The 27,966-nt window shown below is 38.7% G+C and overlaps 1 protein-coding gene and 1 long non-coding RNA gene across 8 annotated transcripts in view; one reads left to right on the top strand and one right to left on the bottom strand.

The window, feature by feature from the left end:
- Positions 1–26,915, top strand: part of ITGB6 (integrin subunit beta 6) — a 136,961-nt gene extending 110,046 nt beyond the window's left edge. For all 7 annotated transcript variants that reach the window (XM_064382687.1, XM_012454830.1, XM_064382686.1 and 4 more), the window contains 5 exons: positions 5,559–5,781; positions 8,249–8,346; positions 13,312–13,431; positions 18,785–18,951; positions 24,780–26,915. In XM_064382687.1, the coding sequence (XP_064238757.1) occupies positions 5,559–5,781; positions 8,249–8,346; positions 13,312–13,431; positions 18,785–18,951; positions 24,780–24,878 (707 nt within the window). In that variant the 3' untranslated portion in view covers positions 24,879–26,915. The remainder of the gene's footprint in view (positions 1–5,558; positions 5,782–8,248; positions 8,347–13,311; positions 13,432–18,784; positions 18,952–24,779) is intronic.
- On the bottom strand, positions 21,260–26,704 carry LOC135276989 (uncharacterized). Its single transcript, XR_010344593.1, has 3 exons — positions 25,558–26,704; positions 23,723–23,837; positions 21,260–23,368 (listed from the first exon to the last, which is right to left on the bottom strand). It is a non-coding gene; the product is annotated as an uncharacterized LOC135276989 (long non-coding RNA).
- Positions 26,916–27,966: the final 1,051 nt, after the last annotated feature.

Genomic DNA, 27,966 nt, shown 5'->3' on the forward strand with positions numbered 1-27,966 from the left:
TTCACATGACACAGATGGGGCACAATCTGAAGGTAACAAGAAGCCATCACCACATCACAGAGAGGATATCTCGGGCAGAATCCCATATTGCATGTCTAATAGAAATCTTGTAATAAAATACATGTTAAAAACACTTGAAATTACCTTTCAAAAAGCCCTAAGTATAATCTAACAGAATATAATAGAGATACTAACAAGACCTATATATTTCACCCTTTAAATCTTGGATCAAAGAGATCTAACGGGGTATAAATTGCTGAACTGTATTTAGCAACAGAGCTTCCCTTGATGGTCTTTTACTTTATTTTGTACCATGTGTGAGGAACAGAAATAAACTCAAAAAAAGCTGACTTGATCTGAGGATTGTAGCTAGGAAGGTCTGACAACAGTGTCTCTCTTTGAATCAGATACAGTGATTGCTACAGAAATTCTATTTAGAAAATAGAATGATTTATTTAGCTAGATTCAGAAAACTTCACCTATGCCAATTTCTTTCAACCATTACTGTTTCTCAAAAGCTATTTTGGTTTTTAGTGACATCACAAAGGATGTTGCTCTATAATTAGTAACTTTTCTTTCAAATGGTATAATAAAAGTAAATGCAATTATAACAAATGGTTATGGAATAACTACTATGTACCTGGCATTGTGCTTAGTGCAGGGACAAAAATTGTGCCTGGCATTGGAATAGAGACTCTACTGCTGCTGTTGTTTTATTTGCAACAGAGGATCAAACATGCTATAGCTCACAACTTGTGTGCATCTCACTTAGTTTATAACTAATATACTCAGCAATGTGCCACTTTTCTGAAGAGCTATTATCACAGTGTTCTTTTTCATACAGCTTCTTTCGTCTGTCTGTAAGCACTCAAAGATATAGGGCTCCATTGATTTTTTCCTTGCCCAAATTCCATTAGTCTCCTATATTTTGATTCTAAGGATGGAAACTAACAGCCAAATGGCATTAGAGAAACACTTCCTGCTATTATGCACTTACAGTTACTGTCAATAGCATTCCAGAAAGATCTATCCCTCTGAAGTAGCGTGGTAATTTTTTTTTGATCTTTGGTTATCATCTTGTCCCTCCACGCAGCCAATGTGAAGTTTTGTTGTTGTTGTTGTTGTTGTTGTATGACCCAGTACTCTAGATAATTGGTTGTTTGAGGATATCAATTAGCAACTTGGGAAACCAGGTTAGGGGATCTGAAAGGCCAGCAAAGAGGAGGACTTCTAAATTCTGAAAGAAGCTCTGTGTTTTTGCCATAATGGTCCTTTTCTACTGCTCCAGGAAAGATTTCATAAATTTCCATCAAGTACTTCCTACATGCAATGATACACTTGGGCATTCTCAAAGCATTTGGAAATGTACCTTTCATATAATATTTGTAAATCACATTAATTTTTCAGAATCAACTGCAATATGGAATTTCTTTCTGTCATAAAAGTAAGTTTCCCCTTTTGCTGAAGAAGAAACAAAAAGACATTGTAGTTTAGATGATCACTTACATGTAAAAATGAAATTAATGGCTTTGGGCCAAATCATTTAATTATTCTTAGCTTTGAATTAATTATGTCAATTATAAATTGCATAGGTTATAAAATGCAGTTGAAATATACCTTAATATCGTGAATCCAGATAAATTTCAACGCATCTTTCATTAGACAAGTAATGCACACGAACACACACTTTAAGATGGTGTGAAAGTGATATGAATTTAGTATGTTGCTCAACTTACAGTGATGTTATATCTGGATAAACTCATTATTTTACATTTTACATTGAGTTTATCCAGATATAACCCTGTATAAGTCCAGAAGCATCTATACATATGTGTGTGTGTGTATATACACAGAGTATATAGAGAATATGTATAGAGAGAAAGAATACGTATGTATATACATATAGTCATGTGCCACATAATGACGTTTTTGTCAACAACACAGCACATATATAATGGTGGTCCCATAAGATTGTAATACTGTATTTTTACTGTACCTTTTCTATGTCTAGATACACAAATGCTCACTATGGCATTACAACTGCCTCTAGTATTCAGTATAGTAACATACTGTATAGGTTCATAGCCTAGGAGCACTATACCACATAACCTAGATGTGCAGTAGGTTTACCACCTAAGTTTGTGTAAATATACTCTATGATGTTCACACAATGATGAAATCACCTGACGATGCATTTCTCGATACGTATTCCCATTGTTAAAAGACACATGACTCTGTGTGTATGTGTGTGTATACACACATATATGTATATATACACACATACATATATACATATATGCACACACATGCCTAGAGAAATCAGAATCCAACTTCAAAATCTTTGTGCCTCTCATCTTCTTTGTTTGGTGATTTTTGACCAAAGAATTAAGCCCAGGACTCTCCTGCTCCAAGTTTCTTAGAGCCCAGTCATCAAGATAGAAAAGTAAGCAGTTTACTAGACCAAAGCTTACAAGAGAAAGTCCAGAATTCTTCCTCCTACAGTGAACTTGGCAGTGTCTCCTACAAGTAGAATCCTGTTTCGCGTGTGATTATTTTTTCTACATCTACTTTGTTTTCAGTAAAAGTATAGGAAATTTAATACTGATAGATAATTTTGTTTACAAATTCTTCCTACTGATAACTTTTAGGAATAATGCCAGTAACTAACACTTATATAGTGCTTATTTATGTTCTAAACACTGTTATATACTGTCTTAGGTAATCCTAAATTTTGCTGGAAGAGCAAAACTTGTGAGGCAAAATGCCTAATGCACATTTATTTTTTATTTTATTTTATTTTTTTTTTTGAAGAAAAGTATCAGTTATAAGAGTTTGTAAATAAATGTTATTTGTTTGGAACATCCAATGCCTGTGTTAGTATCTTGTGCATGGCAGGCACCCAGAATAATATTACGGAAATAACACACAAGCCCATTATTTTAAACACTTTTTAAAACATTTTGGAGTATTTCATACATCATTACGTGGCCATATCCAAAGGGGCTCTTCAGGATTAGATGCGCTACAGCAAAAGTGTCCAGGTGCCTCCCTCTTTAACTGTCTCTGTCCCAGGCATCTGCAGCACTACTTCTGTTCCCTTCCTACCTCTCAATCTCTTCTGTAAGGATCCTTTGATCACATTTTAAGTCCTGAAGCTCTCCAGAGTTTTTCTCACTCTCCCTGCTTGCCCTAGATGACCTGACCCACAACTGCTTCAACTATCAGCTTTCCCTAATGGATCCCAAACCCCAAACTTCAGGCCCATATATATATTCAACCACCTCCTGGGATGTCCCACAGGCCCCTTTGACCTCCTCAGGGCCAAAAGTGAACTCGTCATCTTCCTCACCCAAAACTTCTCCTCCTCAGCTTCAGAACCAATTATTCAACAATCAGGTTCTACTCTGTGCTAGGCATTGGTGACACCAGGAGCTAGCTTGGCTACTCCAGTTCGGTGAAAAGCCACCTCATCCATCTAGCTGCTCACTCTAGTCACCTGGGGAGAATTCTCCCTCTGTCTCTTCCCTCAACCCTCCACTTGGCACCAATCACACCCACACCCTGAGCATTCCATGCCACAATATATATTCTTTCCTCTCTGCTCCCATGGGCACTGCCTTGGTTCATGGTCTCATATCTGTTTTCCTCTACTCCTGATTTTTCTGTCTCTAGTTTGACCCTGTCTACTGATGCTAAAAAATGTCTAGACAAAGCTTTCAGGATAGAAGCTCTTCCTTTAGCCAATAAGGTTTTCCATGGTCTGATTTCTGACTTTTGTTGACCTTTCCATCCTCCCCTACTGCTGCACTCCATATGCACCTTTGGCTCCATCCATAGGAAAGTTCTATGGGTAGTAAGCAGGTCACATGATTCCACATGCATTCCTGAAATGGAACATGTATCTTTCAAATTTAGCTCAAGCATCACTTCCTCTGGAAATCCTCAAATCTCCAATTTAATTTGGAAACTATTCCCCTATGCATATTTATTATTAATAGTATTCATTAGCCTATCTCCTACACTAAATTATAAGTTCGATGACCTTGTCTTATTTAATTTTATATCCTCATACCTAATACAATCTTTGGCATATAGTACATGCTCAATTAAAGCGTGTTAAGTAGTGAATTTTTTGAGCACTCATTGTATGCCTATGGGACATCTAACTGGTGAATGCAAAATTAGGAGATATATACGTTATCTCATCCAGTCACAAGCATTGGAAGCAGACTTTATTCCCTCTGTTTTACACTTTAGGCTCTCGTGATCACACAGCTTGAATGATATAGGGGGGTGGGCTTTAATCCAGGTCTGTCATTTGTCATTACCCAATGGCATCTTAACTAAAAGCAAAAACTGAAAATAATAAATATGCATAGAGATACACTTTCACATCAAGTATCTGTTATGTGCTTTCTGGATTATCTCATTTGGTCTGATTACAAATTCTATTTGATATAATATGTGGATGAAAAGAGCCAAACTGTAAAATATTTGAAGAAATTTATTCTGAGCCAAATACAAGTGACCATCGCTCATGACACAGCCCCAGGAGATCCTGAGAACCTGTGCCTAAGGCAGTCAGGGGACAGCTTGACTTTATGTATTTTAGGGAGACATAAGACATCAATCAATACATGTAAGATGTACACTGGTTTGGTTCAGAAAGGTGGGACAACTCAAAGGGGAGGGGCAGGGCTTCCAGGTCATAGTGGTTAGTGATTGGTTGAAAGAGTTTATGTAAAGATCTGGAATCAGTAGAAGGGGGTACCTGGGTTATGATAAGGGGTTATGGAGACCAAGTTCTTATTATGCAGATGAGGCCTCCAGGTAGCAGGTTCAGAGAGAACAGATTGCAGGTGTTTCCTAGACTTAGAAAAAGTTCCAGATTCTTACTTAATTCTCTCTTGGATCAGGAAGAAGATTTGGAAAGAAAAGGGGATTCTCTGCAGAATGTAGATGTTCCCCACAAAAGACGACTTGGTCAGGCCATTTAAAAATATGTCAAAGAAATATATTTGGGGGTAAAATACTTCAATTACTTTCAGGACCTGCAGCTATCATGTTGGTATCTTATTGCTACAAAGAGTCTGCTTTGTCAGTCTTAAGGTTTCTGTTTTTCTGTTAATGCTGGTGAACTATTCCTGAGTTCCAAAGAGAGGAGGGTATAATAAGGCATGTCAGACCACCCACTCTCATCACAGCCTGGACTAGTGCTTCAGGTTTACTTTAGAATGCCCTTGGCTAAGAGGAGGGGTCCGTTCAGTTGGCTGAGAGGCTTACACTTTTATTTTTAGTTTGCAAACATCAAGTAAGCAAGTGGATCTTCAGTTAGGAGACCAGATCTAAGTATGCACAATTAGCAAAACACATTTGATAGCATATATCTACACTCGTACCGTACCCCCAAAAGAGTGTACACTTTTTTCTCATTTTTTTCTTGTCTTTTGATGATGCTGCTTAAAGGCAAAGAGAAAAGATGCCCCCCCCACCCCGCACTCCCTCAAATCTGCAAGTGTTTTGGGGCTGTGAGAAGCATAGAGCATTTTGTTTTACAGATAACGGCGACTGTGACTGTGGTGAATGTGTGTGCAGGAGTGGCTGGACTGGCGAGTACTGCAACTGCACCACCAGCACAGACTCCTGCGTCTCTGAAGACGGAGTGCTCTGCAGCGGGCGAGGGGACTGCATTTGTGGCAAGTGTGTTTGCACAAACCCCGGAGCCTCAGGACCAACCTGCGAACGATGTCCTACCTGTGGTGACCCCTGTAACTCAAAACGGTAATGTCTGCTTTCCTCTGTTTGAATAGGTTTATGGTGATCAAACTTATAATGGCCTTTCTGTAAACTCAGACCTCAGATTGTATTTGCTGGGTTTGGTCTCCAAACAGCCATCAAAACACACAAACCCACAGGACCTGTGTGATCCTCAGCCTGGAACATCAGTCTCTGGCTTACCTCTTTCTCAGTCCTGATTACGCAGAATCACAATGTCACATTTCTGCTAGAGACTAGAGTGGGGAAGTCAAGCTGATGTCCCACACTGATAACATCAGATCGCCTCTCCATTACAATACCAGCCACACATAAGGAATGCCCTGGAGGTAGACGGAGGACACCCACATGCAGTCAGTACCTTTTCAGGGGAAACAGACAAGCTTCTTTCTTGTCTAGAAGTTTATAGCCTGACCTTACTGATTCATTCCTAACTATAGACTCACAGAGGCAAAAAGGCAGAGAGACGATCTTAGCTTTCAATACTCTCCTGCTTCTTTACCACCCATGCTCTTTGGCGCCTTTCTTTGGTTGCCATTACGCACAGCTATTGTGTATTTTCTTTTATATCATATGTACAATAACAACAATAAAACCTCACAATGTCTTAACGAAATTGGGGCCACATTTGTAGGTCAAGTGAAGCTAGCCTCCAAAATGGCTGTTACGATATTGCAGTGGATAACGTATTATACAGCAAATATGCTTAAGCATTTCAGATTTTCATTAACTCTGATACCCAAAATGGTGACATTTGCATTTCTGACATAAACAGGGTGAGAAAAGCAATTTTTCACTCAGTGGTTACTCATCATTCAGGTGTCAAAAACTTCTCTTCCACTGTCACTGGCAAACTAAGACAAGACACATGTCAGGAGAAGCACAAGGACATGATTAGGATGATTTGAATAGGATCTAATGTAAAATGTCCCGTCAAGATGTTTCTTCTATTACTCTTCTGTTTCATCTTCTCTATAAATATGATTCAATCTTAAATCTGAATTACAAGATACAAAATTAACAATCAAAGCCGTTTGAATTTGGAAATCAGGTAGAATGACCTCCTTGGTATTTATGTTAGTTTTGAGATGAGTCCATTTTTCCATTTATTCACGCATGTATTCATTTATCAAGTAGGTATTAAGTGCCTACTGTATGCTAAGAATCATGTTAGGCCATGAGCAATGCAATGATGACTGAAACAGCTCCAGTCCCTGCCTTCACAAGTGCAGGGAGTTTAGTGGGAAAGATAGACAACTTTTAAAGTGATTGTAAAGCTCTCTAGGCCGACAGTTTTAATAAGGGATATAGAGAATGCTATGGAACTCTACAGCAGGGGATAAGGCTACCAGACTAGCTAGTGCAGCCACCAGTGAGATGCACAAAGGCGAAGAGATTTTAAGAGCTTCCACATCAACAGACCCCTTCAAAGCCACTCCAAATAAATATACAATCTAGATAAATGCAATGTATTTGCAATGCCAAGGCAAAACTTCACAGTAAAACCTTTCCCACTGCCTGATAGGTTGCCCCTCCTGTGGAAAAATCCTGAGGCTTCCACTGCAAGGGAACTGATTGGTCTAATGTTTAGTGAAGGTTTGCCTAAGGAAGTGCAGTTTCAGCTGAGATTTGATGAGTTATCGGTGGGGGTGGGATGTGTTTCAAGCTGTTAGTAGAGCATACATTTCCATGGCCAGAGGAGAGAGAGAGACAGCATAATGTGTGTCCACAGTAGAAAACTTTTGCTGTTTTGAATTACAACAAGCACAATCTATTTGTAAAGTGATTTTCAGCACAAGATTAATTCACGGTCTAAATTTTATTTTGCTCTATAGATGTCTTTAGAGTAGCTTAATTCTTGGATGATGTTCTTGGAAATGTACTTTGCTATAAATAGTGATCTTTTATTTAAAAATCTGTATTAATGAGGATCCAGGCTCTTATCCACAGCTTTTGAATACAACTTCATTAAGACTTAGACTTATTCAAAAGAGTTACAGAAAAGTGAATTTTTACAATAATCACATAAGATAATACAAAGTCCACTAATCATTCATGGAATTCTGGTTAAGGTATAGACATTTCTGTTAAGAAATTCAAAATTTTGCCTTGTCTCTAATCATATTTTAGGAACATAGCTCTCCCTAGGAAAAAGTAAAATGAAAACAGGTAAATCAGTAATATATTTTCTTTGTTTGTTTACTTAACCAATCTGGAGCAATCATTACAGGTAAATAAAAATACTAGCTGTATCAAAACTGGCTCAGGGAACATTGATTACTAAGTGGAATTCAGAATAATTCAGTGTTCACTTGGACATCACTTAACTATCTTTCTGAAAGTAACAAAAGATAATGACATCCATGAGATACTCCTATAGCACAAACTGCAGCAACAGCAGTAAAGCAATATTCAAGCTGCAAATCTGTTTTCCGCCAGCATGAACTGATACATTGTTGGATACTGTCCACAGGAGCTGCATTGAGTGCCACCTGTCAGCAGTTGGCCAAGCCCGAGAAGAATGTGTGGACAAGTGCAAACTAGCTGGTGCGACCATCAGTGAAGAAGAAGGTTCTGCTTGTCTTAAGTTTTTTTTTTATTTTATTTCCTTATGTTGTTCTTGAGAGGCATAGTTCTTGGCCCTTTGTGAATCGAGGGCTATTTAGTAGCTTGACTTTATTTGTACCAGGGCATTAGTTCACTCACATTCTTTTTTTAAGAGTAAATGCATCCTATAAGGCTAGAAACTTGACGGCTCAGGACACAAGCATTTCAAAGTCGTGGCTGTTCTATTTGACTTCAGCTCTGTTGCCAAGTTCACCTCTGTTTAACAAATTCAACTGTAGGGAGTTCCAGAATGCTATATTTTTCAAACTAGAAAGGGAGAAAAATTGAAGAAATGGCTAAATGTTTGCTCCCAAACCTGAATTCACCCTTTATCATCCAATTACTTTTTTCAAGATAAGATAAAGCCAACTGGAAGACAGTGTTCCAGATGGTGGCTCCCAGATACTGGGTGTTTTCTGGTTAGTGACCATTTTTCCTCCCCTCCATATACTTTTATTCCCAGCCTTCCAAACATGGGCATTACCATGGCCATCCTTAATTCCCTGTTGCCTCACTCCCCAAAATACAAGAAGGACCTATTCTCTTTATGCTAAGCAAACTGCTCTTGCTTTCATCTGTCATTTTTAATTTAATTACTTAGAATCAGAGTCTAGAGGCAAAATTTCACCTCAAATATTTAAATAGTTTTGTTTTTTAACTGGCAATGCTGTTTAAACAATAATTTGTGAACTTTAAAACAAAGGTGACGACCAACTCTTCCAACAGAGACAACCTGGGGGAATTTAATTTTGTATCATCCTGAACTTGCTGCATTATCATGCAGCTCAGGGTAGAATTACTACTCTGCACACATTAGAGATGTGACCAAGATGCAGCTCAAGTGAAGTGAAATAATCAAGCCAATAATGTGTGACCCTCCAGGATATGTCTCTCAAATAGATGGAATTAGAATACAGAAATTAATCCATGTTCAGTATAGAATGAGTTAATGAACTTTATATTATTTTGAAAATTACTTACATTGTTTCAAAATCGAGAGTTCTGGCTATGCACAGTTGGATTATCCCATATGGAGGGTCATGATTTGTGCTGATAAAACCCCTCACCAATGCTTTTCTTGTGACCAAAGATAAACGTGCCAAATAGCAGTAAATTAGACAAGATGGTGTGCACCTTACACTACTACCAAAGGCAAGATACATCAAAGCACTGAGCAGGCAGCCTCTGTGGAATTCCCACATTTGTACCTGGTGCAAAGTCCCAGCATCACCTCTGGGCTCATTTCACAGCAAGCAATGGGGATATTTACCAAATGTTTCTGAGAAATGTGTACAAATTGCAGAAAATGCTCTGCAAATTGCTAGGCCTCAGTGCACTAGGAACATGGGAATCTAATGTGTTGAGGAAAAAAAGAAGTAAACCTTACATACATGTAAGTCATAATGGCATGAACAAGGTACTTACTATATTTAAGTACACAATTTTTTGAGTAGATTATCATAAATGCTGAGATTGGAGAGGAAGACTAGGGCTCCAGTAGCATTTAAAATATTTACATTTTTGTTTGTATATTTGACTAAATTATTTCAAAATAGGGAAATACAACCATTTCTAACTCAGAGATTGAATATAAAAATTGGGTTACTAATACCATTTAAAGTACTAATCTGGATGAATTTGAGAGAAAAAAATATTTATAAATTAGGCTGTGTTTAAAAGCCACTTTTCTAATGAGCCATTTTATGAGCTTTATTTCAAGTTACCCAGTTATGTTACTGATCATACTACCTTGAAATGATCACATCATATTTGCTCATCCTGAGTCTTTTAACAACCCTTCCTCCAACGAAGGGAATTTTATTTTACTCCTGGAGAGTAAAATAAAAACGCAACTTTATAATCTGTATGATTGTTCCTCAATTGTACTGTAGGTGGGCATATCAAAAGACATGCTATTAACCTTATTTATCCCATTTTACTGAGAGTTTTTTTTTTTTTTTTTTTTGAGACAAGGCCTCACTGTGTCTCTCTGGCTGGAGTGTAGTGCGCAATCTTAACCTTCCAGGCTCAGCCTAATAAGTATCTGGGATGACAGACGTGTGCCACCATATGCAGTGTAATTTTTTGTAGTTTTTGTAGAAATAGGATTTTGCCGTGTTGGCCAGGCTGGTCTCAAACTCCTGAGCTCAAGTCATCTGCCCGCCTCAGCCTCCCAAAGTGCTGGGATTACAGGTGTGCACCACAGTGGCCAGCTTGAGAGTAATATTTTTAATTTACCCTAGCATGCAGGTACTCAGAGAATTGTTTCTCAAAGTATATTCCATGCAACCCTAGATGTGAAAGCATTACATGGGAAAAGGCGCCCTGGTCATATAAATCTTAGAAACAGGAAACTGGGTTTCTTGTTTCCTTTGCAGGACTTCTAAGAGTTGTTATGCATTTAAATTAAATGTGTGTGCGCATCATCAGGAATGGCAAGGGGAGGAACTGGAATAAATGAAGGATTCCCAAATTTATCTGACTATAAACCCCTTACTTTTTCCTTGGGAAATGTTGTTATTTTTCTGTTTTTGTTGTTGTTTTGTCTTGTTTTTTGAAAATTGCTAACTAATCCTAGAGCTGAGGTCTTAAACATATGGCCGTCTTGACTCGGTGGTGCAGATACTTTGTATTTTTCGCACCGTCCCTGGACCTTCCCAGGCCCACCTCCTCACCCCTGTTTTCACATTTCTCCCTTCTCTGAGTATGGTTCCATGGACTGCCTGGCATCTTATTTTCATTGTATTATTCTAGAGCAACACTGTAGACATTCACAACAGAAAAGAAAAGAGAGAGGTCCATTTTCTATGAACAATAAAAGAAAACCTTAGCAGCGAATTATGCAAATCTGTCATTGCACATTTTAAAATACTATTTCAATACCCAAACACTACTGAACAGACTACATCTAGAGCTATAACGGTCATGAAAAGGAGTGGTGAGGTAATTAAAGCAAGATGGGAGTTGTGACTCAAAGATCATATTCTGCCATTCCATTAACACTTAAATAACCCCGGCCAGGTCAAGTAAGCCTCCCTAGGCTTCAGTGCGGCTATTTGAAAGAAAATTTTTAAAAACATGGTTAATATTACTGAAAGGAGTATGATAAGCCATTTACATATTTCCTACCTCAGAATAAAATGTTCCATTAATTATGTTCAAAGGGAGCAGAGTGAGCCCGCACTGTTACCACAGAGGGGGGAAGGAAGCAGGAAAACACTCCAATAAGAAAACACAGAGTCCCCAAGACTTCATGAGTCCTAGTTAATTGGAGTGGCAAGGTAACAAAAGGTGTGGTAAAACCCAAATAAAATAACCAACATATGAATTATATATGCAGTAGCATTTGCAATCAAACATATGAAATAACACACATCTTACCAAATCTCTTAAAGAGAATCACCTTCTTAAAAATACTTATTAAACAACTCACTAAGTGTACAAGCTCCTGTGCCTACAACCAACTTCTCAAATCAGAATACCCAAGGGTGGATCCCCAGAATCTATGTTTTCAAAATTCCCAGGTGACTTAGATGACCATAATCACTTGGCAATGACTAGATTAGGGTGATTTGTAATTAGATTTCTTAATATTCCTATGTAATAGATCTTTCCAATGGGTTCAAAAACAGTTTGTGCACTTAAATCCATCATCTGATATCTTATTTATAATGCTAAATGTCTTGCTGGTTCCTGTTTTCATAGATAATACAAAGCATTCTCACAGACACTGTCGGGTTTTTCATCTCAAACGAAATGTAAAGACCACAAACGGCAACTTAAGAGCTATGGCATTTTTTTCTACCAAAAACAGGCTATTATTTAATTTTTCTTAGAATCAGAAAACACATTAGATTCTGCCTTATTAATGTTTTTACTTTTAATCTAATGAGAGAGGCCATAAGTCTAGTAGAAGTATGTTCAAGATTATCAGGGGCAGCCCCAGTTTTAACGTTCTGGTCCATTGCGGCGTAACACACTAATTTTGGACCTATGTCCTAAAAGTTTAGATTAAGAGCAAAAGGTCTTCCACTTACAGGTTTCTGAAAAGCAGTGTTTGTAACCGTCATTGAAAAGTCTCCAACTTAAAAGATAAGAGAACAGTTAAGCAACTTTGTTTGTTTTGTTTTCTTAATTAGGAAAATGCCACATAATTTTGACATAGGTCCTGGACTACTAAAATTTCTGGTAGATAGTATTGGCATCTCAGATTGGTCATTTTATTTTCTTTTAATTTCTGCCTTAAATTTATTTTCTGCCACTTGAATAAGCTCAATAAGAAAAAAATTCCCACTTGGAAAAGATTTGAGGAAAACTGGATTTTTTTTTTTCAAATTAAGAAAGGAGCTCTACTAAATGACAGACAAACTGTCACTGTGGATTCATTTACCTTTATCCGCTGGTCCCTGAGCTACATAATGCTTCAGTCTCAGCTTCCTGATATTAATTTATATTACTGTGGTCACATACATGGCCAGTAATCTTGACTATGCCAGTATGAGAAAGACGCCTTTAAAAGTATGAGTATCAGTTTGAACTGTGCAGGAATGTAATCTAGACATCCTTCATGCTCTCAGCAAAGAAGAACCTATAGCCTTCTCCTTACCATAATCAAAACCATTCTATTCCCAAGGCAGCTGTGGGTACCCACCTGCCTTGAAGTACGTTCAGCCTGTTGCAATCCTGCCCATATCTGTTTGATAGGTACATTTGATGGTCAGTCCTGATTGACCACATCTGGAACTGTTCTTCCGGAACGTGAGTAAAAACTGAAACCTCGCTTAATGAGAAAAAAGAAACCTATGCCTTTCCTATTCTCATTCTGCATTATTGAAAACTCTAACTTACATATTAAAACTCAATACTACTTTGTTTTTAAAATTACCTCTTTTGGAATCTCATTTAACCGAATGACTCCGTTATCTGCAGATTTCTCAAAGGATGGTTCTGTTTCCTGCTCTCTGCAAGGAGAAAACGAATGTCTTATTACATTCCTAATAACTACAGATAATGAGGGGAAAACCATCATTCACAGCATCAACGAAAAAGGTGGGTAGTTTGCCTTCCACTGCCACTGGCAAGTGATAATACACAGGAGAAGAGAAGACAACAAGAAAATTGCTCTGGGTAGCATGCCAGGAAAGACATTTCCAAATTTTTGACAAAGTTCCTTAAACTTTCCCAAGTTGAAAGATATCAGTTAGAAGGTTCAGTATGTTCCGGTGTCTCTCATTAAGACCAGATAAGGGCCAGGCATGGTGGTTCACACCTGTAATCCCAGCACTTTGGGAGGCCAAAGCAGGCCAGTCACTTGAGGTCAGAAGTTGGAGACCAGCCTGGCCAACATGGTGAAACCCCATCTCTATTAAAAATATAAAAATTAGCCAGGTGTGGTGGCGGATGCCTATAGTCTCAGCTACTTGGGAGGCTGAAGCAGAAGAATTGCTTGAGCCCAGGAGGTGGAGGTTGCATTGAGCCAAGATAGTGCCACTGCACGGAGCAAGACTCCATCTAAAAAAAAAAACCAGATCAGATGACTTGTAGTTGCACCAGTCACCATCTTCCTAAAAGTTGGCTGATGAATTCTACAAAGGTAAGTGGATTCAATGCAACGTAAGCAAAAGGCGTATCTTTAGAAATGGGTAACAGAGAAGAATGTGTCCATTTTTTTTAAAAGAGTGTGAATCAGGCAAACTTTGGTTCAAATCCTTCCCCACCATTTCATGGCTGAGTGACATTCTAGAAGACACGTGCATCTCTGAGTCTCTATTTCCTCATCTGTAAAATGGTATAGATAATAGTACTTTTTTCTAAGTGTTGTCTCAAGGAGTAATGGAATAATGCACATAAAATAGTGCCAATACCTAACTCACGGTAATAGGTCATTAAATGATAATGCTGAATCAGAAAAGACATAGCAGCAAGTGAGGAAGGATGTCGAGGAATCCATTGCTCCTGTGGATTTTCATCCACACCAACTCATAGAGTCAGTTTGGGACTTGGGAAAACCTTAAACACTTTGTATTCAGTGAAAGGCAGAGAGAAGTTTATATTTAGTAGAGAAGAAAGTAGGTGAGAAGGTATTAATACTTTGATTGAGAAGGATTCAAATTTTAGTGGGTATCAGCCTCTGTTTGGGGAACTTGTTAAAAATGTCTATATCCTGAGGCAGCATCATCTGAGGTGTGGCCCAGGGCTCTGCATTTTAACAACTACCCTGGCAAGCCTGATACAAACGGTCCCAAAATATCCCTGTGAGTGACAGCCCTAACGACACGGACTGTGTTCTCATTTACTCACAGGTGCCTCATATTTTCTGTCTTTAATTAGTGATGTGTTCCTCCCTAAACCGTTCCTGCAGATATGACAGTGGCATTAAATCAGACCTCGTCAGACCTTGTTTGCAAACTCCTCCCCACAAAAGCTTGGAGCCTAAGTTCTGCCCCAGACAATAGCGATAAGGCCAGGCCATAAAGCAGATAGATGTGTTTTGTTGTGTGTGCTTGCTTATCCATGTGCTGATAAAATATCAGGTCCTGAACTTGAAACCAAAGGTATCAAATTGGCATCACTTAAGAGCATAAAAACCACACCAATGTCAAGGGAACCAAAAGGTAGGTTCAAGACCATTATATCCCAATCAAGAAAACATATCAGAAAAAATATCACATTGCAGTTGCTGAGGGCAAGGGAGAAATAGAGGTTGGCACAATCCAAGGAATCTGAAGATGATTGTGAACTTGGCCTTGAAGCTCAGGTATGCAGAGTGCTCCTGGAGACTTGCTCTGGAAAAATCTTACGTAAATCATCTCCTTTGAAATATATACATAAGATGTGTCTTATGGCCGTTCATTAGGGAAACATAAGGTGAATCCTGCCGCACAAGGAAGAATTACTTTATAATACCAAAAAAGCCTGCCTGCTCATTATCTGTCTTATAAAATAAAATTCTCCAACTACACTCCTGACCCTTTGTGACTGTGGCAGTGGCTTTAGCAAGTTATCTTGAAATCAAAGCCATCCCTTACAGTATTGATTCTATTGAAAAAACGAGTTCCAAACAACAAAAACAAATTTCCAGAATAAGTCCTGCTTTTAATTCAGAGAATTTTGTATCTAGTTAGTGATTTTTTTTTTCAGTGAAACATGCTCTGGGCTAAATGCCTCCTCATTACTGAACTGTTGTCTGTTCTTTTATTCTTCCACACAATACGAGTGGCACCACAAATGCCATTCTGCGGAGCACGCACAGATGCCCTGATGCTTTTTATTATGGTGTGTTATTATCCCTATGTTTTTGTAGTAGGAAAAAGTGAGGGAAAAAATGACCTCCCTGAGGCTTAACAAGAGTCACCTGACAGCTTCCAGGCTCCCTCTTCCTCAACAAATGTCTGCGTGTTTGAGTAGGTCTGGGGCTTCCAGGAGCCAGCAGAGCAGAACCTGTTCCCAGAAGCGCATAGTCTCTCCTGTCTCCCATCTTTCAGACCAGGTAGCCTGGTGGAGGCTTGGGTAGAAGCAGCAAACTGAGACATGAGAAAGGGGAGGGGAGATTGATGATCCCCAGGGTCCTCTAAGCAAATTGAAAAAAGAACTGAGTGAAGGGTCACCACTAGGGTGCTTGTGGACATATGTGCCTTCTTTTATCTTGTTTCTTTCCTCCACCATCTGGAGGGACTTCCAGAGCGTAAGAGACACAATGGAGTCAAGGAATGATAGTTGGGAAGGCTTCCTGGCTGGAAAGTACCAACTGGGGTAGATGCTTTACCCACAGGTTCCAACTTGGAGGCTTCAGGCCCTTGAGGTGATGAGGATAGAAAAGGGGAAAGAGTGCTGTATTTTCTGTGACTATAGTAATATTAATTATTATTTTAGCAGCTCTCATTTTTTGAGCCCTTACTAATGCTATTTGCCAGATGATGTTCTATATATTTTACATGTATTAATTCGCTTAATATCTTAACAACCATATAAAACGGGTACCACTATTATTTTCATTTTAAAGGTAAGGAAATTGAGGCATGGAGATATTAAATAATTTGCTAGGTCTGGCAGTAATTATGTGCCAGAGCTGATGTGGGGAGCTCTGGCAGCCTGGCCGGGAGCCCACAGTCTGAACCACTGTGCTCTACTGCCTCCTACTGGCTGTACAATCATCATACATTTCTGAATCACAAAACGATGTTAGATCAGCCTCATCCAACCGAACTGCTAGGCAAATCAATATATAATTTAAAATTTTCTAGTAATTACATTAAAAAGTAAAAGAAACAGGTAAAATGAATTCTATTTACCATGTTATCCAAAATATTGTCATTTCAACATGTAATCAATATAAAAGCTGACATATTTTACATTTTTTTCATAACAAATGTTCAAAATCAGTGTGTATTTCACACATATAGCATAACCTAATTGGGAAAAGTCACATTTCAAGCACTAAATAAGCACACTAAGCTACCAAATTTGGTAACACACGTAGCAGAGTTAGATACTCAGAACCTTAGAAGCAGGTGCTGCACCAACCTGCACTCGATAGGCAACACTGTACACAGTAATAGAGGTGACCCTCTTCTTCCATGGAAAGCTCCATTTTCAGTCTGAGCATCTCAAGAAACACCAGAGTATGAAAAGTGAAGATTTCTATGTGTAAGACCTTCTCTGGCACTTGGGCCAAAATCTTTTCTTGAGAAATGGTTAATTCCTGAAGACTTTCAGTTCTGAAAATAATTATCTCTGCCAGACCACACCCATTCCTTCTTTAGTCCCTCCTGGAGGAGCCTCCTAATTCATGTCCAGGTGCAGGATTGTAGCAAGCTTCATCCTGCTTTGAGCAGGAGCATACTCTGCCCCACCCCAGACATCTCTTAGTCAGAAATGTAGCCAGCGTATATTCTCATGACACAAGCCTGCTACTTTATTTGCAGGAATGTTGCTAACCTATTAGAGGCAGCTATGGTTCATTTGCTATGCGAGAATATAGTCTTTAGATCTTCATACAGTACTAGCTATGTCATTAGCTCCTTTACTTATTTCTGCATAATTTCTTTACATGGTTTCTTGGCCAAAGAACAAAAGTGTGTGAGGCCGGGCATCATGCTGTTAGTGGGTAATTAGTCCCACTCAGAGTCACATCGACTCTAGATCCTTACCTTAAAGATAGTATGACTAGTCATATGTGTATAACTCTCCTTATTAAATATCTAAAAGCAGTAAGACTTAGGATAAACTAAGCATGATTCATTTCCTCCCCGGATACCATGGATTTTGCCTCATTTCTTGCAGAGGGATGCAGATATGTAATGATAAATTTATGTGGGATTTTTTTTCCATGAAAGAGGAGAGCATAATTACGATGTTTCATTAAGAAATGTATCATCTCCTAGGCATACTGCAAGGACTATTAGTCATTCTGCTGTGAATGAGGAAAAGTACTGTATGATTGCAAAATTATATTAATTTCATCAATAGAGTCAAAATAACATTTCATAGAATATTCAGGTTGAAAGGACCCTACAGAACATCTAGTTTCCCAAACTTCCTTGAAGATAAGAATCATTTAGAATATTTAATAATGAAAGATTGGTGGCCTTATCCAATACCCACTGAATCAGAATATTGAGGAAAGGGAAGCTGTGTTAGTAATAAACATGAACACTTCAGCTTATTGTTATCAGCAGAAAAGTTAAGGGAACACTGAACTTTGTTTTACAGATGAAGGGCCTGAGACTCAGAGAGATCAATGGGCTGGATCACATTCACACAGCTACGTACATCAGTGGGAAGTGAATCCACCTCTCCTGACTCTAGGCTAGGAACTTCCCCCAAACCAGACTACTGCATTACAGTTCACCAAAACAGAACTGAAAGCTATCATTGTCTACTGTCTGTAAAGAAAGAAGGAAATAGTAATCTTTTCAAGGGATAGGTTTTATGTAACTTTTCATACAGTCTCCTAGACCGCCCGTGATTCAAGAAGGTCCAAGAAAAAGTGATTACATGCAACACACACACACACGCATACACACACACACTCCATTTCTGCTTTATCATGGACTCAGAAGAGACCATTTTTAGTGATTAAACTAGTTTTTTTCTTAATCCTCTAAATATTCCATGTGCGTTAACTATCACTCTTTTGGATTCTCTTTTAAAGTTGGCCATCAAGTCTAGATCCATTTACTTTGAGTAACTAAGTTCTTCCTTTATCTTTTATTCTACTTTGAAGCAATGCAGGACTATCCTTCAACAAATAACTCATTTTTAAAATTTCAGCAAGGCAAAAATGGTGTCAATATTTATCCTCTGCTACTGAAAATGTAGATGGAAAATCCAATAAGAAATGGCTTTCCAATGTCAAACTGTTGATTTTACCACCTTCTTATAATTTTCTTTATTTCTGCAGATTGTCCAAAGCCTCCAAACATTCCCATGATCATGTTGGGGGTTTCCCTGGCTATTCTTCTCATTGGGGTTGTCCTACTGTGTATCTGGAAGCTGCTGGTGTCATTTCATGATCGTAAAGAAGTTGCTAAATTTGAAGCAGAACGATCAAAAGCCAAGTGGCAAACGGTATGTGGAACCTTAGAGCTACTCCTTGTCTAGGGGAGAAAGAGGCTGGTGGAAGAGATTGAGGGGCTCAGCTTTCTTCTGCTCTGAGAGTTCAAATGTCACATTTTTTCTCTACCACTCTCACCATGATCCCAACCAACAGCTTTGATTTCTGTTCTGCTTCAGGGTCAAAGGAAACTCTACCCATTCTTTAGACCCAGATGACCCTCATAGCATATATATGTCTCAGTGCAGTGGGGATTTCCACCACAATGAAGAGTCTCTTGAGGCTCCTGAGACAGCTGCTCAGGGGCGTCAGGGAAGTATATTTTACTCAGTCCTTCCTCACCACTAAGAGTATCCCTCAGGCCCCATTTGATAAAGCACAGGTGCCATATCTAAACATTTCCATAAATTGATTTTGTTATAATGAATGGAATAATGTTCATAAGTAGTATGACAGTTCATGCCAATTTCTATGGAAGTACTTGTTACTGATACAGTAGGTTACAAAGCAAAATTGAGATGATTTTTTAAATGCCATGCAGTTAGTTTTTCTGAATAACATAAATTTTAAACAGCGACCTGAAATAAGCCAAAAGTTTTAGCCTTTAAGTATGTAAACTCAGTAGAAATAATTTAAGTGTCTTCTCTTCACAGGAGGCAAACAGAAAACAGGACTATAGTTTTCTGTGTTTCTTTTCCACAGGACAGATAATTACATTTCTAGAGACCCATAGAAACAATTTCATGGTTTTAATTTCATCTCTCTATCTCTAATGGTATGTCCAGGTATCTAACATCAATTATCTTACATTGCTGATTGCAACAACAATGATATCACTGGAGGAAATACAGGCAGACACAATGCTTCTTTGGATTCGTCCACCCAAATAAATTGATGTTAACAATTTTTATAGCAATGCCTTCAATTCGGAAAGCAAATGGAATTTTCCATTTTTGATACATTTATCTCGATAAGGATGTTTATATTTTATGCAGTTATTCTAAATTAATCATAATATATGGTACAGTACAATGAACAATGAAAAATTTTATCTACTTTATCTTTCCATTAAAAATGCCTTTAGATACAACAGCCAAATGCAATGTATGGATCTTGTTTGGATCATGATTTCAACAGTCCACCTTTAAAACACCTGGAAAAAAGGATGCGCATGGTGGCTGACACCTGTAATGTTAGAACTTTGGGAAGCCAAGACAGGAGGATTAGATCGCTTGAGCTCAGGAGTTCGAGTTAGGCAGCATGGTGAAACCCTGTCTCTACAAAAAAGAAATATAAAAATTAGCCAGGCATGGTGGTGCACACCTGTAGTCCCAGCTACTTGGGAGGCTAAGGCAGGAGGATCACTTGAACCAGGAGGTCAAGGCTTCAGTGAGCCATGATTGTGCCACTGCATTCCAGGCTGGGTGACAGAGTGAGACCCAGTCTCCAAAATAAATAATAAACAAATGTATAAAACTACTGAAAAAAGATTAATACATACTGGGTATTAGAGTGATAGCAGGTAAGTATGGTTAATTTATTTAGGTATGATAATGGCAATGGTGACATTGCTAGAAAATATCAATATTTTTTAGAGATGCGTACTGAAGGAGTGGAAGGAAATGAAAGCTGGAGTTTGCTTTGAAATAATTCAGCTGAGAGAGAGGGATGGAGAGATAGTTGAAGCAGGTGTGGCAGAATTGTGATAACTGTTGAATTTGAGTGACAGGTCTTTGAAGATTTGTTGTATAGCCTTTTCTCTTTTTGTGAATGTATGGATTTTCCATAATTAAGCAAGATTCCTCAGGAGAAGATATAATTTACTCATCCCTAACAATGTAAAAGGTAAACAGACAAGTTAGCTTGGCAACTTAGAACACAGTACTAATGAGCCCAAAGTTGTAGGACAGTTCACTTCACCTGACCACTGGCCACAGATGTTATTTTTGACTTTCATCAACTCTCCAACAAATGCCTGGCAATGGTGAGAAGGGCAACCAGGTAAAACAATGTGGTTAAGTTGCCACAAAGGTCAATAGCAGCAAGCCCCATGACATAATCCTGGTATTCCCATTTTGAAAGAAGGTAAATTGAGGCTCAGAGAAATTAAGGGACTTCCCCAACTTTTGGTGCATGGTGAAGCTGAAGCCTAATTATTAATTGTTCTTCTAAGCACAGCCTTTGGTTGACCCTCCTGGAAATAATAAGCAGGTGCTCCACAAACACGCACTTGGGCAACTATGTGATGTGTATCTACTGACCAGCACATTTCAGTGTTCTCATACAGAGGCATAAATACTGACACGTGATGAATATCTTTAAAATAACATTTTAATTAACAGTTAATTTCCCCAAAAACATGAATTGTTCTCCCTCAGGATGTAGAACATGACTGAAATTCAAATGCCGAATTTTTGTTGTTTCTTCATCTAACATGTGACCCAAACATGCATTAAACAGAAAACCAGCATAAATGGAAAATATTATTCCCTTATTAAATTGAGTTTCTCTGAATAGTAAATGTTTGATGTTCCTGACTAGATAATGACTGGGTAGTAATTATTCACATGGATACAAAAAAGGTTTAACTCAAATAATTCAGTTTAAATTTTACTAATAACTACTGGAAAAAAAAATGTCGCTCACTGCACACATTTTGGGGTCTTCAATTTCATTGAGTTTTTCTCTATTTCTTCTTCAAGAAGTGGATTTGACTGGTCTTTGAAACCCAGGGCCCTCCAGGGACAATAGAAACAATCTGGCCTCCTGGCCATAGGACTGCATTGGACTCATAAAGTGACAGGGTTCAAGACAGAAAGATCTTTACTCCTACCTCCTGAAACATTTCAGAGCAGCTGTAAAGAAGGTTACCTTTTTATTATGCTTCAAAAATAATGCCACCCCCACATATTCTTTATAAAAACACAAATGAAACATATTTAAATTCATCTTTGATTAGACATTTTTCTCTAGGATGACAAGTCATTAACTTGAGGCAAAAAAATGTTCAGCCTGACATTTCTTGAAGTCATGGATTGATTTTGTACTGTGCTAAGCAAATCAGGTCTGCATTTGGCAGTTAGGCGATCATTAAGGAAGCCGTGGGTCATGACAGAGTTTTCTTTTTACTGCTTTTTCAATCTTGAAAAATGTGCCATTGCATTTGCAGAATCCACAGCCTAAATTAGCACTCCCAGACTCCTGGGGGAATCAGCCTGGTCACCCCAGATGGTTAGGGGAAAACTGACCTTTTCTGAGCAGTGGAGTGCAGACTCACCTAAAATAGAGCAGGACTCAAGCCTGCATTTCTGCTGGAAATCCCTCGTAGAGAGGTTCCAATCAGCAGAGCACTAGAGGAGGCAGTATAGACATTTCCACACCTCCTCCTGAAACAAAACTCAACGCATTCTCCTGACCTCTGATCTTCAGCAAAGGCCAGGAAATGCCCTACCACACACGACGGCAATATGTAATTGCTCTTTGTCCACTTTTACGCTTCCGCCTTACCCTCTTACTCTGGTGAAGTCTGCTCTACCCATCCCTCCCTATGAGCAATGTTTCTTGGCCCGAAACCAGTTTTGCAAGGGACTCACAAAATATTGCAGACCTGAATGAATGAAGTTGCTTTAAAATACAGAATGAAAACTCCACCATCAAAATTAGACATTCAACTAAATATCTACTAAATAACTTTGTTATCCTGTCAACGTCACCTCCTCTATAATGCATATCAGTTAATTAAGTGTGGGATATGGGTGTATTTTCTGTTTGACATGATATAGGGTGCGCCTACAAACAAGTACCTGGTCCTACAGAGCTCTAAACTGACCCTGTTCACAGCCTGTGTCCTCTTTCAGAGTATCGTTTCTGTTCACAAAGCCTCCCACTCCCTCCAGTACAGGCTCACGCTGTCATTGCTGGCCTGAACCTCTTACTTTTTTCCATCTTGTTTCTTCAGTTGAGTCCCTCGTTCGCCTGTAACCAACTAGATTCTAGTCTCTCAAACTTAGTAGAATTCCACGCATGATTTTTGTTTGCAAATGAGACTCCATCTACATCTAAAATCACATCAGTCTGCCCTTTGCCTTCAAAATCTCAAATTCTTAGGGCAGCAGGACTAGATAAGATCTGGAGGTCCCTCAGAATTATCTAGGCTGCTCTTAGGAATAGAAGCAATATGCCAACCTAGCTTTCACCCACATCCACCACCAGCCAAGGAAGCTCTTATCTGTTTGGCTTTATTATAGAGATAGCATATCTCTTCAAAGGCACAAACAAAGGTAACATGTCAGTCAGTCAGAGGTCAGGCCACTGGCTCTGGACAATGTAGAAATTGGTTCAGGTGTGATTCCCACTCACGATGAGGGCGCTGAGGCCAATGAGTGGGAAAGGCCAGGGAGTATTTCCAGTTTTATTCAATTCTTCTGAAAGCTAAAAGAAATGTACCAAGCAAGCAAAGACAATCATGTAATCATGTTTTTTTTTTCAAATCCACACCTTGAAATTACTACCATAGCTATAATTCATGGAATAAGGTGATCAATGTATGAGATTTTAACTTAGAGGCTGAGAGGTGGCACCTGAATTCAATACATACTCAATAATGGGCTTTGAAATGTTAACTGTACCAAAGCCCTGGGGGAAAATATCTTTATAGTTCTCTCTAAAGCTTAAAAGAAAAGAAAATTCCAAATGTGAAGAAAAGCTACAAGTAGGAACTAATGAATAGAGGCAGCATTTATGGAGCATTTGCTATGTGCTACACATAGTGCTTAAATACTTCACCTGGATGAGGTAGGCACAGATGGGGACACCGAGGCTCAGAGTGGCTTCAGTATGGTCATGTGGTGCAGCTGGGTTTGGACCCAGGCTGTCTGATGCCATAGTCTGTGTGGTCAACCTTAGAAAGTGGGAGAGAAGAAACTGTACCTTACCCAGACAGCTTCCTCCTGCCTGGAACAACTAGAGAGGCTTGGTCCTTTTGAAACTTCAGATCCTCTTGGCTACAGCACCACTGCTGTTGGCACGTGGGGGCACATCTACAGCCCAAACAGCACAGCTGAGCTACCCAGGAGTCCCAAACCCAACCTTCCCACTCCCCCCAGGGCAAAGCCATTTTGCCTGGCCTGCCTTTGGACTGCCACTCTTTCACGACCCCAGAGTCCCCCACATCAGTCTCTTGTGGTTGTCTTATACAGTGTTTTGCATAGCAAGCAAAAGACAGCTGGTTCCTTGGCTACTCAGGGCGAGTGTTAGCTGTCCAGAGGATGGTTCCTCACTCCTCCTAAGCAACTACTTTCTCCCCTGTCTGAGTTTTGATCTCACCTTAGCATGATTATTTGTGCCCTTTGATGCCTCACGTCAGTAACACATTTGTTAAAGGCAGATACTGTGTCATTCATTTTTGTATGTTTCTAGCAGTTTCACTTTTCCTGTTTTTTACTTTTTTGGCTTTGATTTCACTTTTGGTTCACCTATCACTGTTCATGCTACTCATTCCATACATACTGAGTACCTGCTGTGGGGCAGGGACTCAGTGCTGGGAAAACAGCAGTGAGCACAACAATCAAAGCCTTGTTTTCTATCCATAAATTCGTGCATTACTAAAAGAGGTAAGATTTTTTAGAATATACATATGGGACTTGTTCTGTATATTTAACAAAATGAAAATATATAAATTGTAAAACACTAAAAGTATGAAATACCAAATGAATCAAAATTGTTCCAATGGTTTCCAAGATTGAGCTTGACTCTCCTTTTCTAATTTGCATTGTATATTAAAACAGTATAATAAGAAAATGCACATACTTTCACTTGAATCTTTTCTTTTTTTTTTTTTTAGGGAACCAATCCGCTCTACAGAGGCTCCACCAGTACTTTTAAAAATGTAACCTATAAACACAGGGAAAAACAAAAGGTGGACCTTTCCACAGACGGATAGAACCACTTCATGCATGAAAAAAGTCTGTTCACTGATATGAAATGTTAATGCACTATTTAATTTTTCTTTCTTTGTTGCTTCAAAATGAGGTTGGTTTAAGATAATAATAGGACATTTGGAGATAAGTCATTCTCTACATGAAGGTGAGAGACTGTTGGCAGGTTCAAAATAATCAAGAAGAGAAATATCCTTAGCAAAGAGGTGACTTTGGGGATCATTTGAGGAATACTAACTCTGTTTCATTAATGCCTCAAAAAAATCATCAAAATGATTCATGGGGGCTTGATTTGCATTTGAAAAATGTTTGAAATTAGAATCTCATTTGTTTCAGGAATGCAGCTACCTGAGTTCTTTGTCTCAGCAAAGTCACAAAGCCCATATACTCAAGATTAGGTATCTGTACTTGCCAATTAATTCTAAACTCGTAGGAAATATACCCTCTCTTAATCTGTGAGAAATGAGATTCTGGTTTTACTTCAGCTAAGAGGATGCAATTCTTCTGAAGATGTCCCAAATATAAGGTTGAACATTAGGTGTTAATAATTTTTGTGAATTTATACACACTTAAATGTTAAGTACAAAATTTGTTTTACAAATGAAGAAGTAATTTATAAATTAAGAAGTCACTTATAAAAATAAAAATATAACAACTCTATCAGTTAGCTTATTTTTAAATTACCTGAAAAATGTACTTCTACACTCAGTTTTCTTTTTGACTCTGAGTTTTCAAACTGTTACTTCTCTTATATTTCTCAGTCCATTTCACTCAGTTGCACAGTCTTTTAAACCCTGTAATTGTCAAACAAAAGTTTCTTTTAAAAAAAAAATTACTCTAAATGGTTAGTTTATTCAAAGAGAGCTCCAATAATATAAACGGAACATGTGTTAAACAGAATAAAATTTTAAATGGCTCAAGTCAAGCATATCAAGAGTATACAAGTCTTAAAGGCTTTTTAATACATATTCTTTTCCCATCTATGTAATCCAACTTGCACATTTCAGCTGCATGCGGTCAATATGCATCATATATTTACTTTAAGACGTAAAATTTTACTTGCAAAATACATGTGCAAATTAGGGATCTATCAGTTGATGGAAGAGATGGACTCTAGAATATTATTTCTTATGGTTATTATTTCTTTACAAAGCACTTTCATCTCACTTGATCCTCATAAGGAAACGAAGGCTCAGAGTGAGTAGAGCTGGGTTCAGAATCTAGATCTTCTAACTCCAAGTCATCTCCTCGTTCCACTGCAGGAAACTGCCTCTTTCGTCAGTGAAATAACAGAAAGATTGCGTTAGTTAAGCGATAACAGTCATTTCTTTGAAAATGTACTGAGACTAAACAAATAACATTTAAACTACTGGCATACAGATGAGATATTGTACTTTGTGCAATGTTTATTACCTTTGATGAATTGTAATGTGAAGCCTTTTACTAGGTGAATAGTTCATGATGTAGTAGAGGCTTTGTGGTTGTCCATTGAATTGTCACAGCAAAATCCGTAAGTTACTTCAGTTCTACAAGATAGATCTGTATACATTTGATCATTTGGAGACTCTTTTTCTGCTGGTTTCTGGATAACTCAAGTAAATCAGGCCTTTACGGAGTACCCGGCTAGATGAAAGAATTACTGAAAAATCACCTTGAAAATCTGAAGGGCTGATATACCTCCTGTGTTTCCTGACTAGCGCACAGAACCCGGGAGAAATCTGCTGCAACATATAGGTTGCAATGCTGATGACACAACAGCAGTCCTCTCCTCTATGTGGACTTACTGTTGTATTTTTGTATTATTATTGGAATGGGATTTTAGAAAATAGAAGTTACCTTTGTGTGTGTTTTAGGGTAGAGTAGAATCTGCTCTTTCTCCGAGTACTGTTTTGACCCCAGGCGGGATCTTGGAAAGGCCAAAACATTAACAGTAGTACTTCTGTTCACTGAAGAGTTATGTTACATGAAGATAAAATGGTTTTGTCATGTTTATTATTGTATTTTGTGTTGATGTAAATAAACATGGTAATTTAAACAATGAACCTTAGATGGATGATATTTTCTTTTATTTGCTTGGTACAAAACCCTCTTCTTGAATTTCTGGATTCCTCTGTGACCTGCTCTGACTGCCTTGCTGGTCTTGGTCTGGGGCCAAGGAGAAGAGCAGAAGGAGGCAGCCACAGAAGGCAAGAGACAGCAGGAAGCAGGCCTGGACATCGCCCCCATATTTTATAAAGTCAAGTACTTTAGAGTTAGTGTTATGAACTGAAATATATTACCTTCCACCCCCAATAGCCCCGTCCTACCAAAATTCATGTATTGAGGTCTTAACCCCCAGTATCTGAGACTGCAACTGTGTGCTTAGAAATAGCACCTTTAAAGAGATAATTAAAGGCTGGGCACAGTGGCTCACACCTGTAATCCCAGCACTTTGGGAGGCCAAGGCGGGCAGATCATGAGGTCAGGAGTTCAAGCCCAGTCTGGCCAATGTAGTGAAACCCCATTTCTACTAAAAATATAAAAATTAGCCACGTGTGGAGGTGGTCACCTGTAGTCCTAGCTACTCAGGAGGCTGAGGTAGGAGAATTGCTTGAACCTGGGAGGCAGAGATTGCAGTGAGTTGGGACCACGCCATTGCACTCCAGCCAAGGTGACAGAGCAAGACTCCATCTCAGAAAAAAAAGAGAGAGAGAGATAATTAAATGAAAACAAGGTGATGGAACTGAGCCCTGGTCCACAGGGTAGCCAACTACAAGCCAAGGAGCGAGGTCTCATAAGAAACCAACCCAGTTCCCACCTTGACCCTGGACTTCTGGCCCCTGGAACTGAGGAAAAAATAAATTCCTGTTGTTAAGGCCGCCCGGTCTGTGGTGCTCTGCTACAGCAGCCTGCGCACACACACATGGTCAGGGAGTCTATTCTGCCCATCCATTTGTTAGGTGTCGTGGTGCCATGCTTACCTTCTAAATCAGGAAAATTAACACAGAGAGACCAAATGCTGACAAAAAGAGTCAGGTTAATCCTTCTCTTAGGCCCATTTCTTACAAAAGGACAGGCAAAGTCAAATCAAGAGTTACTTATATTCTGAAACAC

This window comes from Aotus nancymaae, unplaced genomic scaffold (assembly GCF_030222135.1).
Source record: "Aotus nancymaae isolate 86718 unplaced genomic scaffold, 86718_ANA_hifiasm-v0.15.2.pri h1tg000029l, whole genome shotgun sequence".
Classification (NCBI taxonomy): Eukaryota; Metazoa; Chordata; class Mammalia; order Primates; family Aotidae; genus Aotus; species Aotus nancymaae.